Here is a 15840-nt window from a genome sequence, read left to right as displayed (position 1 = left end):
AGATTTGCAAACACTGAATTTTTAATGATTTTTCAGAGGAGTTGTTGTGACTTCTTGAAAATTATTAGTTGCGAGACATGTCAACAAAACCCTCCATATTCTCCCTGGATCTGCTGCAGGGCACACTGCTCCATCAAGGCTTACAGAGTAAACTACTTGTTATGTGCCACTTTCCTTTTAGGAGTCATTGAGCGTTGGGAGATTATACAAGCTCAATCCTCGAGCAGTGAACTCCAGCACCAACAAGGCGGCAAGCGGTGGCAACAAATCAGTCAGGACCTGGATAAGATCACGCTATGGTTGGATAAAACAGAGGCAGAACTTGAACAAGTCAAAAAGCTGAAGCCTTCATCCACCATCCGAGAGCTGGAAGAAAAAGTACAGATGCTGAAGGTACATAGTCTTGTCTGTATAGTCTTCCACCATGCTGCACTTTTCATCGTGAATGTGTATTGTAAGAATTGAGGTCAAATTTCTCTATGTGGCATGGCACTTGGGCCTTACCTGGTTTTTACTGGATAATCTCTTTATCACCTATCCATAACTTACTGATCAATGGAGATCTGATTGCTGAGACTAGCACCAAACCAAGAATTCTTATCTCCGATGGGGCACCTTTATCCCTGTTACAAAATGGAGTGGCAGGTTGCAACAAACACTAGCAAATGTTGGCATGTAAGGGCCCCGTACATAATCAATAGCTGTCGGACGAGCGATTGTTCAGCCGACCACTATCTCTCATGAGTTCTCCATATGTATTAATGCTTTCCCTGCCGAAAGCTCCTGTTTTCTCTGAGAGTGCAGTTGGGAGACTCTTCTGGCGGCAGCTTACCTCCCTGAGAACAAAAGTAGCGGCAGATCCACAACAGATCCCTATCTCCTTCAACCTCTGTCGGAAAGAATCGGAAGTAATCAGCTGGCCCCCATACACATTAGACTACCAGATGAGCCCACCAATATAAGCGGGTTTGGTCAGTGTTAGTCAAATATGTATGGGGAACTTATGTGTCACTTTATTGACCCTGATCTGGCCAGTATCATAATTCAAAATATAAAAACAAGGCTTGTAAATGTGTCCCAAGAAGCTTTTAACATATAAAAAAAGGTAGGATTCGGGCTCCTGTGCCTCCTTTTTGCTGGGTGACTTCTTGCTGCGGAAAAAGCCACATTGCTGCTGTAATTTAGGGGAGACCCAGCGAGCTAAATGCTGACTCTTGGCTGTTTGCACCAGATTTCACCCAGATCACATATGTCCAGCTTTGGATTTATGAATATCTACATATGGCTGCTGTAGTCTGGCTTTCATTAATGATTACACAGTGTTGAACGTCTGCCATTCTTCTTCTAGGAAGTTCAGAGAACGTTTGATGAATCAAAAGCCCTGGTTATATCTGCGAACCTGAGCAGTAAAGAGTTCCAGGCCGGAGATGAGGATACAGAATCTAGGGATGTCCTGAATAAACTTCGCCTGGTGAACGTGCGCTGGGAGCGAGTGTGCCGAGAGCTGGATACCTGGAGGGAGAGCTTACAACGTGACTTTCTGCAGTGCGAGGTGAGCTCCGGTGTACACCAAGAAGCCTGTGCCATCACTTGGACGGTTGTGTGTATCCATTGTTAAAGGGGAGTAATTTACCCTCTCCATCAGCTTGGGCTTGATTGAAATAATTTGTGGCTGTGAGCCCAGTGATTGGCTGCAGCGTTCACATCTCCTGTCAATAAAGACCAAGCGCTGGACCTGGTGAGAGCGATAAACACCTGGGTTTATTATTTTAAAGTAGTAGAAGCCAATGAGGAGGGAAAAATTATTTCCGAGTCGATTAGGTCCGTAGGGCAGCTATAGCTGTATGTTTTCTGCTGGCTCAAGTGATGCAGCTTTTGAGAGGTGATGCATCCAACCCGTTAGTTGACATCTATGGAAAATGTTTCATGAGTGCTTTCGGGTTAATATCATTTGAACTAAATTTCAACAGGATCGGCTGATCAAACAAAACACAAGAGGGAAATAAGCCTCACCGTGTAAATGGTAGGTAGCCTCCAATGCTGCATCCAGAGTCTGTCTGACCACTGGATGTAACACAAAGAAAGAGGATCAACCAGCTGGATGTAGATTAAAAAATCTTCTCCTTTATTTCATATAATTTAAAACTAAGTGCAGACAGGTTAAAAACCAGATAGCATTCTGACGCGTTTCTGGCCGAAACCCTTAGTCGTAGACGTTCTACGACTAAGGACTTCGGCCAGAAACGCGTCAGAATGCTATCCTGTTTTTAACCTGTCTGCACTTAATTTTAAATTATATAAAATAAAGGAGAAGGTTTTTTAATGTACATCCAGACGGTTGATCCTCTTTCTTTGTGTTACATCCTTAGGATCGGCTGATGGGCTGATCGTCTAATGTGTATGGAGACCTCTGGGTTCTCCGAACAGATGCTGGGTGAAGAAAGAATCGGGTGTGTTGAATTTCAATGCTTCCATCAGAGGGGTCTAGGAGCGCCTCCTTCCCATTGAGAACACATGCACACTCTGCTGAATTGCGCATGGATGTTTATGGGAGGAGGGGAGGTTAGAATAGCCAATCTGATCACATGGTATTGCAGTTTTAGTTGTGTGAAACCACAGGTGAAAGATATCATGAGTTGTGCCAAGTGACACTTCGCTCTACAACATCTCTGTGTCTTGAAGATGTGATGCCCTCTACTATGTCCTTGTTCAAACCAGTCTAGTATTTCTTGCATGCATTACATGTCGTTCTGTAGGAATTCCAAGAGCGGAGCGATAAGTTATTGTTGTGGTTGACCGAAGTGGAAGAACGTCGACTCCAATACCGATTGACCGATAAAGGAGGACACCCACATGTCTTACAGAAGAATCTGATGGTAAGTTTCCTCGTACGGGAAGGATAAACCCAAACACCCCCTCCCATCTTCTCCTTGAAGGTATTTGTGTGTGGTTCTCAGGGGCGGTGGGACGATGAATGTGCCAACCCCATTACTAGATGACACATGAGAAGATTACGTCTGTAATGAGCTCTGTAATCGTATAAGAGTAATAAGCGTTAGGTCAGGCTGGAATAGATGTAATCTCTTACGTACACGGTAAGTCCTGCAGGCTGCTTGCTCTATATACAGCATTGCCTGTTATGGTGGTGGGGCACCTCGGGGGGTCTTGCTTATTGAAGAGACATTATGTACCTGGTAATGCAAGCACCTCGTTATAGTACAGGTGTAATATAGCTCAAGATACACTACCATTCAAAAGTTTAGGGTCACTTAGAAAAATTTCCTTATTTTTGAAAGAAAAGCACAGTTTTTTCCAATGAAGCTAGCATTAAATGATTCAGAAATACACTCTATACATTGTTAATGTGGTAAATGACAATTCTAGCTGCAATCGTCTGGTTTGTAATGCAATATCTTCATAGGTGCCCATTTCCAACAACCATCACTCCAGTGTTCTTATGGTAATTTGTGTTTGCTAACTGTGTAGGAAGGCTAATGGATGGTTAGAATACCCTTGAAAACCCTTGTGCAAGTATGTTAGCACAGCTGAAAACAGTTTGGCTGATTAGAGAAGCTATAAACCTGTCCTTCCTTTGAGCTAGTTGAGAATCTGGAGCATTATGTTTGTTGGTTCCATTAAACTCTCAAAATAGCCAGAAAAAAAGAACTTTCATGTGAAACTCGACAGTCTATTGCCAAGAAACTGAAGATTTCCTGCAACGGTGTGTACTACTCCCTTCAGAGGAGAGCACAAACGGGCTCTAACCAGAGTAAAAAGAGAAGTGGGAGGCCCTGCTGCACAACTGACCAACAAGACAAGTACATTAGAGTCTGTAGTTTGAGAAATCGACGCCTCACAGGTCCTCAACTGGCAGCTTCATTAAATAGTACACGCAAAACGCCAGTGTCAATGTCTACAGTGAAGAAGCGACTCCGGGATGCTGGCCTTCAGGACAGAGTGGCAAAGAAAAAGCCATATCTGAGAGTGGCTAATAAAAGGAAAAGATTAACTGGGCAAAAAGAACACATACATTGGACAGAGGAAGATTGGAAAAAAGTGTTATGGACAGACGAATCCAAGTTTGAGGTGTTTGGATCACACAGAAGAACATTTGTGAGATGCAGAACAACTGAAAAGATGCTGGAAGAGTGCCTGATGCCATCTGTCAAGCATGGTGGAGGTAATCTGATGGTCTGGGGTTGCTTTGGTGCTGGTAAAGTGGGAGATTTGTACAAGGTAAAAGGGATTTTGAATAAGGAAGGCTATCACTCCATTTTGCAACTCCATGCCATACCCTGTGGACAGCGCTTGATTGGAGCCAGTTTCATCCTACAACAGGACAATGACCCATCGCACACCTCCAAATTATGCAAGAAATATTTAGGGAAGAAGCAGGCAGCTGGTTTTCTATCTGTAATTGTGTGGCCAGCGCAGTCACCAGATCTCAACCCCATTGAGCTTTTGTTGGAGCAGCTTGACCATATGGTATGCAAAAAGTGCCCATCAAGCCAAAGCAACTTGTGGGAGGGGCTTCTGGAAGCATGGGGTGAAATTTCTCCAGATTACCTCAGCAAATTAACTGCTAGAATGCCAAAGGTCTGCAATGCTGGAATTGCTGCAAAGGGAGCATTCTTCGACAAAAGCAAAGTTTGAAGGAGAAAATTATTATTTCAAATTAAAATCTTATTTCGAACCTTGTCAATGTCTGGACTCGATTTTTTTTAAATTCATTTGGCAGCTCATTTGATTAATAAAAGTATGAGTTTTCATGGAAAACACAAAATTGTCTGGGTGACCCCAAACTTTTGAATGGTAGTATATGTATATGTAGGTCAATAATGCTGTGTAGAAATTGTAATTCCACTGAACAAGATACAATAATATATGTAATGTTCTTACTGAACTCAAGCTCCTGATGAAGCTATATATGCGAAACGTGCATTAGAACAGGTGAGAATAGGCACGTATTTGGTAAGATCATCCCTGACTTTTGCTGACTAGTAAGATCTGATATAAAATGGTAGAGCACTTCCAACGCATTCTTACTTGCGGGACTCCATACTGTATATACTATGATCTAGGTATTGACCTATTAATTGGATATCACAGATAGTTTGTGGTCCTGGATATAATTGGCAAGAACATCCACATTTTTACATCAAATGGTAATAATACAAATTACTTCCCATTTTGGCTCTCTTGCGCCACCTTTTGCGGGTGGTCGTATTTTGAACTTGTTTTTAATTGTGAATAACATAACAGAAGCCAAACGTAGCTGACGTACCACCCCGAGTGGAGCAGATGAGGCAACCACCGATGCTTGTACCAACCATTAAATACCAACCATGAAATTGCCAAAATCTTACCAGTTATGGAAATGTGGATCTTCTCAGCTTGATGTGAATGAAACCTTAGGGCATATGTTTACATGCAGTGTTTCTCCTGCATTTTTATTTTACCCCACAATCACCAGAAACACACGGTGGCAATTCCACAAAGCATTTTTGCTGCAATGTAATTTGTCAGGGGGCTCCCAGTGAACATTAAAGGGTCGATTGCGCCCACAAAAATATTTGCCGACCTTGGGCTAATGCATACAGCCAGCTTAAGGGCTTGTTCACACGTAATGCAGGCTGGGTTTTTCTGCTCACTTTTTAGACCCCCTCCCCCAAAAAACAAAAATATTGCAGTGTTTTACAGTAACCCCAAAATTTCATTTATTTTTCCTTTATATTTTTTCATGCACTTTTTGGCCTGTAACATGTGAACAAGGCCTTACTGTGGCTGTGCACATTCGACCCTCGGATTGGGAGCCTTCATTCCCAGGCACATAGAGTTGAGCGGAAAGCTTTGGAGGATCCTGGTCTAGCATTGATCTCTCTTCTCCATGGCAGCTGAATCGGGGCTGTGCGAGCTTCCTACTCGTAATGGCGCCTCTTGTGACTACCAGGGCTACAGCGTATCATGACCAGTTGTCAGGTCTCACACCACGTCAGATGTTCTTGAGGTTCCGGTCTAGGAAGTCATCCTTTTTTTGGCCACCAATGTAGACACCAGATCAGGGTCCTGCAAATCTTTGTGCCCAACTCTATAGAAGTTCTGGCTTGAGGCTTCAGGCATAGGCATTCTCCCATCTTCCCATTCACAACACGTGCACTCTCAGCTAAATTGAGCGTGCATATGTATAGAGGAAGGTCACTGTGCATGGCCAGCTTTAGAAGTCTGAATAATAGTGCAAGCAGCATGAAATCACAGTAGCCTATTATTTAGAGTCCTGGGGTGCAGTATACGTTCCTTAGAGACATTTATAGATCCTGTATGTAAATGACATAAGCAGTGTGACACTGGATTGTCTGCCAATAGGTGGTGACCAACCTTACTAATCACTATGTTTTTGATTGTTCATCTCTATTAAAGGAAACTTCAGTGCATTTATTATTATTATTATTTGTAAGATTTAGTAATTTCCGGCTTTTATGCAGCAACTGAAGGAGCAGCTGGAGGAGCGCCAGGGTGAAGCGAACGCCCTCCAGGATCTGTGCAGTGACCTGCTGAGCAGCATGTCTGGTGCCGGGTACATCGAGGCAGAGGAGAGGACGCACGTCATTGGCACCAAACTGAGACAGCTCCTGACGGACGTCTCACAAGACCTGGCTGCCACTCAGAACGCTCAGGTGAGGACACTTTCTTTTGGTCAGACGACCCTGCTCATTAAGTTACATTGGTATATTTTTAATTGTAAGCTTAATATAGACTTAACGGTGACTCTTTAAAGTTTACGTCCCTTTTGTTTGAAGTATAAATCAATAGTACACATGAAAAAAATATACTTTGTAATAAACTTATCGGCTTCTTTCTCCTCATGGACTGATCATTCTCAAAATGGTCAGTTCAATGGTAAAATGTATCTTCAGTGACTTTCCTATAACTGAAATAGATGACTGTGCTCGTAAGGCTGTATGGAGCTTGCAGCAGAATGTCTGCATCTTCCTCTAGCTCTGCCTTCCTCCAAAGAATTTTAAAAGTACCAACTGTCATCTCCTAGATCAGTGATGTGAAAGTCTGTCTTCAGAGTGCAGACTTTCCTGTTATGGAGATAGATGACAGTTGGTGCTCATAAAGTTCTATGGAGAACTGTAACTGCTGTTACAGGAAAACTTGTAGTCGAATGCCTCCGCTATGGAAAAGACATATCCATAGAATCTTATAAGCACCAATTGTCATTTATTCTCTCAATAGTGGGAAAGTTTGTCTTTACTGAATACAGATTTTTCCCCTGAATTGAAAGTATATAATTAGTCAAGGAGGAGAAAGAAGCAGATTTATCTGATAAGATATATTACAGAGTTGCTTATGTTCACGTGTACTGTTTATTTAAGAAATGAGTTAACACAACGATTACTCGTTAAACTTTTTTTTGATAAGTTATTGGATCTATATAATGCTGATTGGTGGGGCCTGGTTCCTGAGACCCCTATCAATTGTTTAAAGTGAGCTTTCATCTTATCCCAGCGCACAAGCAGTGCGGTTACATGCTCAGTAGTAAATCTATGGGTCCATGTACTGCCCTGCTCGTGCTGAGGGTAAGCTGCACCATTCTGTCCTGCTGCCCCTTGTGGGTCTCAGGACCGAGACCTCCACCAATAAACAATAGGACGACATAATGTGACATCTTCCCATCACAGACTTTCATTTCATCCACCAGTGCACGGACCCTCATCTGTCTCCAGGTTAGGTGGTCCAGACAGGGAAGGAGTAGAAAGGGGTTGCACATGGTTATTACCCAATTGCCATCGTTAAAGACTCTTTTAAAGGGAGTGTGCCAGCATGAACCAACAGTATACACTAAGCACACCATCTTGTAGGGGATAAAACTTATATATTAATGTCACCTTTATGCTTTAATAGCTGCCTGCGTTCTACAGAAACTAGAGTAATCAAATTTGCTAATTAGGGTGCTTAGTGCACCCCTGGTGTGGCCAAGAGGCTCAGTGCATAGCTCCACCCACTGCTTTTGGATGTCCCCACCTCCCTCACTGGTCAGTCCAGAGATAGCTCAGGCAATCCTGTGCTGTCAATCACCAGTGAGGGAGGTGGGGACATCCAAAAGCAGTGGGTGGAGCTATTCACTGAGCCTCTTGGCCACACCAGGGGTGCACTAAGCACACTACTGTTTGATTAAACTTCAGTTTCTGCAGTGATTGCAGCATGAATGGTGCAATTTTCATAGAGGCTATATGTCCTACAAGGCAACAGCATATTAATTCACACATCAAGCTGCGAAATTAAGAATGAAGTTTTGAAACAAAGGACAGCATTAAAGTTTTTTTCTAGAACTTTAGTAATAATGATTTATGAATGTCAAAAGAGTCCAACTCTCAGCACCGATCAGCTGAGCAAAGGAGACACCACGCAGTCTAGTGGCCGTGAATAATACTGTAAGCATTCTCCCATTCTTTTCTGTGGGAAGACAGATAATGAATATTTAAAGTCCAAGATAACCCCTTTAAGTCGGCATCAATCCCAGCTATTTACAGGGACCCCCGGGAACGCTCTACATTCTGTATTTGAATAGAGCAAATCTGTGGGGCTTTGTTCATGTTTTCTGTTCCTTCCTCCCGTGCAGGACACGTTGGCCGCTGATGAGGTTGATTCTATGATCTCCCCAACCATTCGCCAACAGGTAAGACCTGCTTGGGATTCGATTTGTGTGAATCCAGCAAAATAGCAAGTCGGCTGGCCAGGGAGGGGTTAAACTCAAATTCTTAGGCTAGGTTCACAATGCGTTAGGGACATCCATTTAACGGATGCGCTAACGCTGATGTCTTTTGACATCTTTTTAACCCCTAGCGCTAACGTATGCGCTGACGCATGGTAGCATTTTGTTACCATGCGTTAGCCATAGGTCTATGCACAGCGAACGCGTCCGTTCGCTGTGCGTCAGACTTAACGCAGTAAACCGCATTCGAGGGTGCGTCACAAAGTAACGCATCATCGCCAACGCATGCCGAATTTGGCATGCGTTACTATAATGGTGGCCAATGGGTGCGTTAACACATCCGATACATAGCGTTAGTGCCGCTATGTAACAGATGAGTTAAATGCATGGCCATAACGCGATGTGAACCCAGCGTTATACACTCCAGTTCGGCCATATTGCTTGTCCTTCCCTGTCTTTCGGCGGGCACTGCCCCCGAAATAGGTCCCATACGATCACACGAGATTTATTCAGTGGTGGCACCCGGCAAAGGACTGGAATGGGAGAAGAGCGTATGAAAGGTGGTGGGTTTTTTTTTTTTTTTTTTTTTTTTTTTTTTTTAAATCAACATGGATTTTTTTTCCTGATTTAAGCAATTCAAATGTACCTTTTCTTTCTTTTTACAGATGGCAATGGGAGCATCGTCCAAAGATTTGAGCAGGTCTGTGGAATTGGAATCAGTCTTATTAAAGGAGATATGAGTTTGTTGATTTGTTTTATTTTTAAAGGGGTATTCCAGCCTAAATAAGTTATCACGCTGCCAGGAAGAGTTGTATGAAATGACGCACAGACCGTGCAGCCCATAAGCCTAGGACACTGAAGATGGCCACGGCAGTCACCCCCCCCCCCGCATTATAGTCAGACCTCCATTCTGACCATTGGCTGGGCTCTCGGGGGCAGCTGACAGCTGCTTACGCTGGAACACCGCTTTGTTTTTTTAATGCATGTATTTCAGGTTAAATATCATCTTTTGTAATTGGATTTCAGAATTTTTTTTGCACCAGATATCCTGGGTGTTGCACTGTCCCTTATCCTGAAAGCATGATGGGTAGTGTTGAGCATTCCGATACCGCAAGTATCGGGTATCGGCCGATACTTGCTGTATCGGAATTCCGATACCGACATCCGATATTTTTTCAATATCGGGAATCGGAAGTTCAAAGTTGATTGACAGCCGAAATGACGTCATCATGATGCGCGGTGTGTGCGCATCATGATGCGCCGTTATTTCGGGCCTTCCGGGGGTCTCTGCCGGCCTGCCGGGGGGCAGTGTGGACTGCCCGGGGGGCTGTGTGGACTGCCCGGGGTCTGTACCGGCCTGCCGTGCTGGCCTGCCGGTGGTCTGTGCACCCTGTGGGGGTCTGTACCGGCCTGCCGGGGGGCTGTGCTGATGTCCGGGGGTCTGTGCAGGCATCGTCCGATGGGACTACAAGTCCCATCAGGCGATGCCTGCTACCATGACAGTGATTGACACATTAGCCAATGATGGGACAGTAGTAGTCCCATCATCCGGCTAATGTGTTAAAAAAAAAAAAATACTACATACATACATACTACATGCATGCTACATACATACCACATATATACTACATGCATGCTACATACATACTACATGCTACATATATACTACATGCATGCTACATACATACTACATGCTACATACATACTACATGCATACTACATGCATGCTACATACTACATGCTACATACATACCACATATATACTACATACATACTACATGCATGCTACATACATACTACATGCTACATACATACTACATATATACTACATGCATGCTACATACTACATGCTACATACATACCACATATATACTACATGATACATACTACATGCATGCTACATACATGCTACATGCATACATACATGCTACATACATACTACATACATACTACATGCATGCTACATACATACATACTACATGCTACATACATACCACATATATACTACATACATGCTGCATACATACTTCATGCATGCTACATACAATACATTCATACAATACATACATAGACATACAGTACATATAACAGAGTAACATACTTACCAATACTTGTCACATTGTTCCCCGAAGCCATTGTCGTCTATGGAATAAATATTAACATAACAAACCACAAAAATACTCACCCATGATCTGAAGCAGTCCACGAGTGTGTCCCACGACGATCTTGGGTAGAGAACTGCAGCATCAGCTGATGCTGCCGCTCTCTACGGGCTGCAGGAATCCAATGACGGAAGGTAGGTATCCTTCAGCACTGTATTCCTCCGCCACTTAAAAAAAAAAAAAATCCCTAGTCTCACTTTATGGTAAAAGCTGTGTGGGAAATTCCCACACAGCTTTTACCATAAAGTGAGACTAGGGATTTTTTTTTTTTTAAGTGGCGGAGGAATACAGTGCGGAAGGATACCTACCTTCCGTCATTGGATTCCTGCAGCCCGTAGAGAGCGGCAGCATCAGCTGATGCTGCAGTTCTCTACCCAAGATCGTCGTGGGACACACTCGTGGACTGCTTCAGATCATGGGTGAGTATTTTTGTGGTTTGTTATGTTAATTTATTCCGTAGACGACAATGGCTTCGGGGAACAATGTGACAAGTATTGGTAAGTATGTTACTCTGTTATATGTACTGTATGTCTATGTATGTATTGTATGTAGTATGTATGTGGTATGTATGTAGCATGCATGTAGCATGTATGTAGCATGCATGTAGTATATGTAGTATGTATGTAGCATGCATGTAATATGTATGTAGCATGTAGTATGTATGTAGCATGCATGTAGTATATATGTAGTATATATGTAGCATGTATGTAGTATGTATGTAGCATGTAGTACGTATGTAGCATGCATGTAGTATATATGTAGTATGTATGTAGCATGTAGTATGTATGTAGCATGCATGTAGTATTTTTTTTTTTTTTTACATTTAACACATTAGCCGGATGATGGGACTACTACTGTCCCATCATTGGCTAATGTGTCAATCACTGTCATGGTAGCAGGCATCGCCTGATGGGACTTGTAGTCCCATCGGACGATGCCTGCACAGACCCCCGGACATCAGCACAGCCCACCGGCAGGCCGGCACAGACCCCCGGCAGGCCGGCAGAGACCCCCGGAAGGCCCGTACAGACCCCCGAGAGGCTGTACAAGGGCAGGAAAGGGTTTTTCCAATTCCGATACCGGAAGTCTCATAGACTTGAATGGGACTTCCGGTATCGGCATCGGCGATACCGATACTTTTTTTAAAGATCGGCCGATCCATTCCGATCCGATATTTTTAAGTATCGGACGGTATCGCTCAACTCTAATGATGGGTTATCCAAGAATCGGTCAGTGAGCTCGTTCTAATGGGGGAGTTTAATGCTTCTGAGCTCCTCTCAGCTCATTAATGATGACCTGAATTTTTTTTGGTCAAAGAACCAAGCTAAGAAGAAACATAAGTATTATGAACTCACTGGTCAGAACAAAGTCACTGATAAATTCACAGTTAACTCCTGCTTCTCTCAGCATTAGACAGTGCGAGTCAACTGTTGTTCTATCAGTGATCTGGTTCTGATTGGAGAATTTGTAACGCTGAACTTTCTTCTGCGCCATTCTCAGCTGATGTTTCACCACAAAGTTAAAGGGGTTGTCCAGACTTGGGGTTCAAATCTACAGCCACTTATGAATTCTCACAGAGTACACTGCACTCTGTCAGGATTCTCGAAGAGCGGGTGGTGACATGACCGTAAATATGTGATTTGGATACTTCTGGCCACATTCAGACTGGAGAGGTCAAGCCTCACTCAATACACTTGTATAGTCAGCACATGTATGCACACACAGGTGCTTCTCACTAAATTAGATTATCAAAAAGTTAATTTATTTTAGTTCTTCAATACAAAAAGTGAAACTCATCTATTATATAGAGTCATTACACAGAGTGATCTATTTCAAGTTTTTATGTCTGCTAAAGTTGATTATTATGGCTTACGGCCAATGACAACCCAAGTCATTATCTCAGTAAATTAGAATAATAAAAAACACATGCAAAGGCTTCCTAAGTGTTTAAGGGACCTTTTGTAGTCTGTTTCAATAGGCTCCACAATCATGGGGAAGAGTGCTGACTTGACAGATGTCCAGAAGGGAGTCATTGACACACTTCACAAGGAGGGTAAGCCACAAAAGGTCATTGCTAAAGAAGCTGGCTGTTCAGACTGCCGTATCCAAGCATATTAATGGAAGGTTGAGTGGAAGGAAAAAGGGTGGTAGAAAAAGGTGCACAAGCAACTAGGATAACCGCAGCATTGAAAAGATTAAAAAAACGCCATTCAAAAATTTGGGGGAGATTCACAAGGAGTAGACTGCTGCTGGAGTCATTGCTTCAAGAGCCACCACACACAGACGTATCCAGGACATGGGCTACAAGTGTCACATTCCTTGTGTCAAGTCACTCATGACCAATAGACAACACCAGAAGTGTCTTACCTGGGGGCCAAGGAGAAAAAGAACTCGACTGTTGCTCAGTGGTCCAAGGTGTTGTTTTCAGATGAAAGTAAATTTTACATTTCATTTGGACATCACTCTTCCTCCAGACTCTGAGACCTTGGAGAGGCACACAATCCAAGCTGCTTGAGGTCTAGTGTGAGGTTTCCACAATCAGTGATGGTTTGGGGAGCCATGTCGTCTGCTGGTGTAGGTTCACTGTGTTTTTTCAAGACCAACGTCCGCACAGCTGGTTACCAGGAAATTTTAGAGCACTTCATACTTCCCTCTGCAGACAAGCTTATTGGAGATGGAAATGTCATTCTCCAGCAGGACTTGGCACCTGTCCTCTCTGCAAAAAGTACCAATACCTGGTTTACAAACAGCAGTATCACTGTGCGTGATTGGCAGCAAACTCGCCTGACCATTACCCCATAGAGAATCTATGGGGTATTGTCAAGAGGAAGACGAGAGACACCAGACCCAACAATGCAGACAAGCTGAAGGCTGCTATCAAAGCAACCTGGGCTTCCATAACCCCTCAGCAGTTCCACAGGCTGATCGCCTCCATGCCACTCTGCATTGATGCAGTAATTGATGCAAAAGGAGCCCCCACCAAATATTGAGTGCATTTACTGGGCATACATTTCAGTAGGCCAACATTTCGGATTTTAAAATCATTTTTCAGGCTGGTGTTATAAAGTATTCTAATTTACTGAGATAATGACTTTTGTGTTTTCATTGGCTGTAAGCCATAATCATCAACATTAACAGAAATAAACACTTGAAATAGATCACTCTGTTTGTAATGACTCCTTATAATATATGAGAATCACTTTTTGTATTGAAGAACTGAACTAAATTAAGCACCTGTACTTGCGGTCACATACTGACCAGCCCGGTCCCAACACTGGAGAATCCTGACAGCGCGCACTGTGCTTGCCGTGAGGATTCACACGCTTACAGTCACTAAGGGGGTGTCCAGGCTTAGGATTCAAGTCTGTAGTCATTCTAAGTTCAGCTTTCCTGTAGGCATTAATCAGCCATGAGAAACTTAGAAAAGTTATAAACTCTCCCATCAGAATGAGCTCATTGACAGATTCTCGGATAACTCATTGTGCAGTAAGGCAAAGACAGTGCAACACAGGCTATAGAAGGCAAGCTATGCAACATTTTTAAAGGAATCAAACTGCAAAAAGTTTTTAACCCAAAATACATGAGTAAAAAGAATAGTTCCCAAAAGATGTCCACATCCTTTACTTTGGAAATGTTGGGTCCTCTGGGAGTTGCTACAGGGGATTTATTCACCACCTGGTTCTCCCTAGTGTGAAAAAAACTTTTTTTTTTACTAGCAAGAACACAGAGCCAAGATATAATCTAAAAAAAGTGTTTTATTTCTTTATTACAGAGAGAGAACAGCCGAAGTCAATGTCCAAGAGGCTCCTCGGCAGAGGTCCTTGTTCTACAGAGTGTTGAGAGCCGCTTTCCCTCTGCAGCTTCTCCTCCTCTTTTTGCTCTTCTTCGCCTGCATGATTCCCATGTCTGAGGAGGACTTCAGCTGCGCCCACGCTAACAACTTTGCCCGGTCGTTTTACCCCATGCTAAGATATACCAACGGCCCACCCCCTACATAGTCAGTGACCCTTCCGATACATTTCTACCCCCAACCAAATAACATTCCAGAGTAAACCACCAGCAAATCCCTGGAGAGATCTAGTGTAGGGGTGCACAATCCTACATTTCACCCCCTATTTAGCGTTGGTGCTTCGTGAAACAGGGGCGCGGGAAGTTCACTCATTCGCATGCACATAGTAACTTTATATCTACATACTTGGTGGAAGTTTCTAAAGATATAGCCATTTTACAGACTTTTTCTTAGATTAAGCAATGTGTTCCGTTTCCTGTTTTTACTCAAGATTGGTGATATTTTATCGCATGGCTGTGGCTTTTTATTTTGTTTTTTATTTATGTGAAATTTGAATATTAATTGCTATGTAAATTTAGCACATTTCTTAAGAAAAAAAAATAAAGGGCCCACATCTCTTCAAAAGAATTCATAAATGTTGTACAGAGTAATTTGGTTTTCTACAGATTTCCGGGTTATTTCTTTGATGTACAGTCAGATATTTCGGGTTTCTTTTTTTTTTTTGTTTTTTTTTTCTTTTTTAATGTTTCCTTTTTATGCCGTTTTTAAAAATCACGAAACACTGAAGTATTGGACTGAAGGTCATTGATGTAAAAGGGATTCTAATATATTCTGTAAGATAAGTGTTACACGTCTCACCAGCTGGATATGGTAAAAGTTGTGGGATATTGATTCAATAAAATTCATATGACCTTTGTAATTAATGCCTCCTTGTCTCCTTGTTTTTTTTTTTTTGGTCATTCATGGACCAGATTTTACAGACTTAGAGAAACAGTGCCACACTTGTCCACAGGTTGTGTCTGGTATTGCAGCTCACTTCTATTAACTCCTTAACGACCGCCGATACTCCTTTTAACAGCTGTAGTTAAGGGTACTTATACCACAGCGCTGTTAAAAGGCGCTGTGGAAAAAGTTTATAGCGCCCCCAGAGTCGGATTTTCTTCAGGGTC

The 15840-nt window shown here is 42.8% G+C and overlaps 1 protein-coding gene across 5 annotated transcripts in view; it reads left to right on the top strand.

Annotated features, from left to right (window-relative positions):
- Positions 1 to 15590, top strand: part of SYNE2 (spectrin repeat containing nuclear envelope protein 2) — a 553640-nt gene extending 538050 nt beyond the window's left edge. For all 5 annotated transcript variants that reach the window (XM_073570820.1, XM_073570828.1, XM_073570812.1 and 2 more), the window contains 7 exons: positions 182 to 393; positions 1349 to 1552; positions 2757 to 2876; positions 6483 to 6674; positions 8627 to 8683; positions 9385 to 9419; positions 14654 to 15590. In XM_073570820.1, the coding sequence (XP_073426921.1) occupies positions 182 to 393; positions 1349 to 1552; positions 2757 to 2876; positions 6483 to 6674; positions 8627 to 8683; positions 9385 to 9419; positions 14654 to 14879 (1046 nt within the window). In that variant the 3' untranslated portion in view covers positions 14880 to 15590. The remainder of the gene's footprint in view (positions 1 to 181; positions 394 to 1348; positions 1553 to 2756; positions 2877 to 6482; positions 6675 to 8626; positions 8684 to 9384; positions 9420 to 14653) is intronic.
- The last annotated feature ends 250 nt before the right edge of the window (positions 15591 to 15840 follow it).

This window comes from Dendrobates tinctorius, unplaced genomic scaffold (genome assembly GCF_039654945.1).
Source record: "Dendrobates tinctorius isolate UK_male_01 unplaced genomic scaffold, ASM3965494v1 ptg000006l, whole genome shotgun sequence".
Lineage (NCBI taxonomy): Eukaryota > Metazoa > Chordata > Amphibia > Anura > Dendrobatidae > Dendrobates > Dendrobates tinctorius.
Note: the sequence above shows the minus strand (reverse complement) of the source record. Positions and strands in the feature narration are given on the sequence as shown.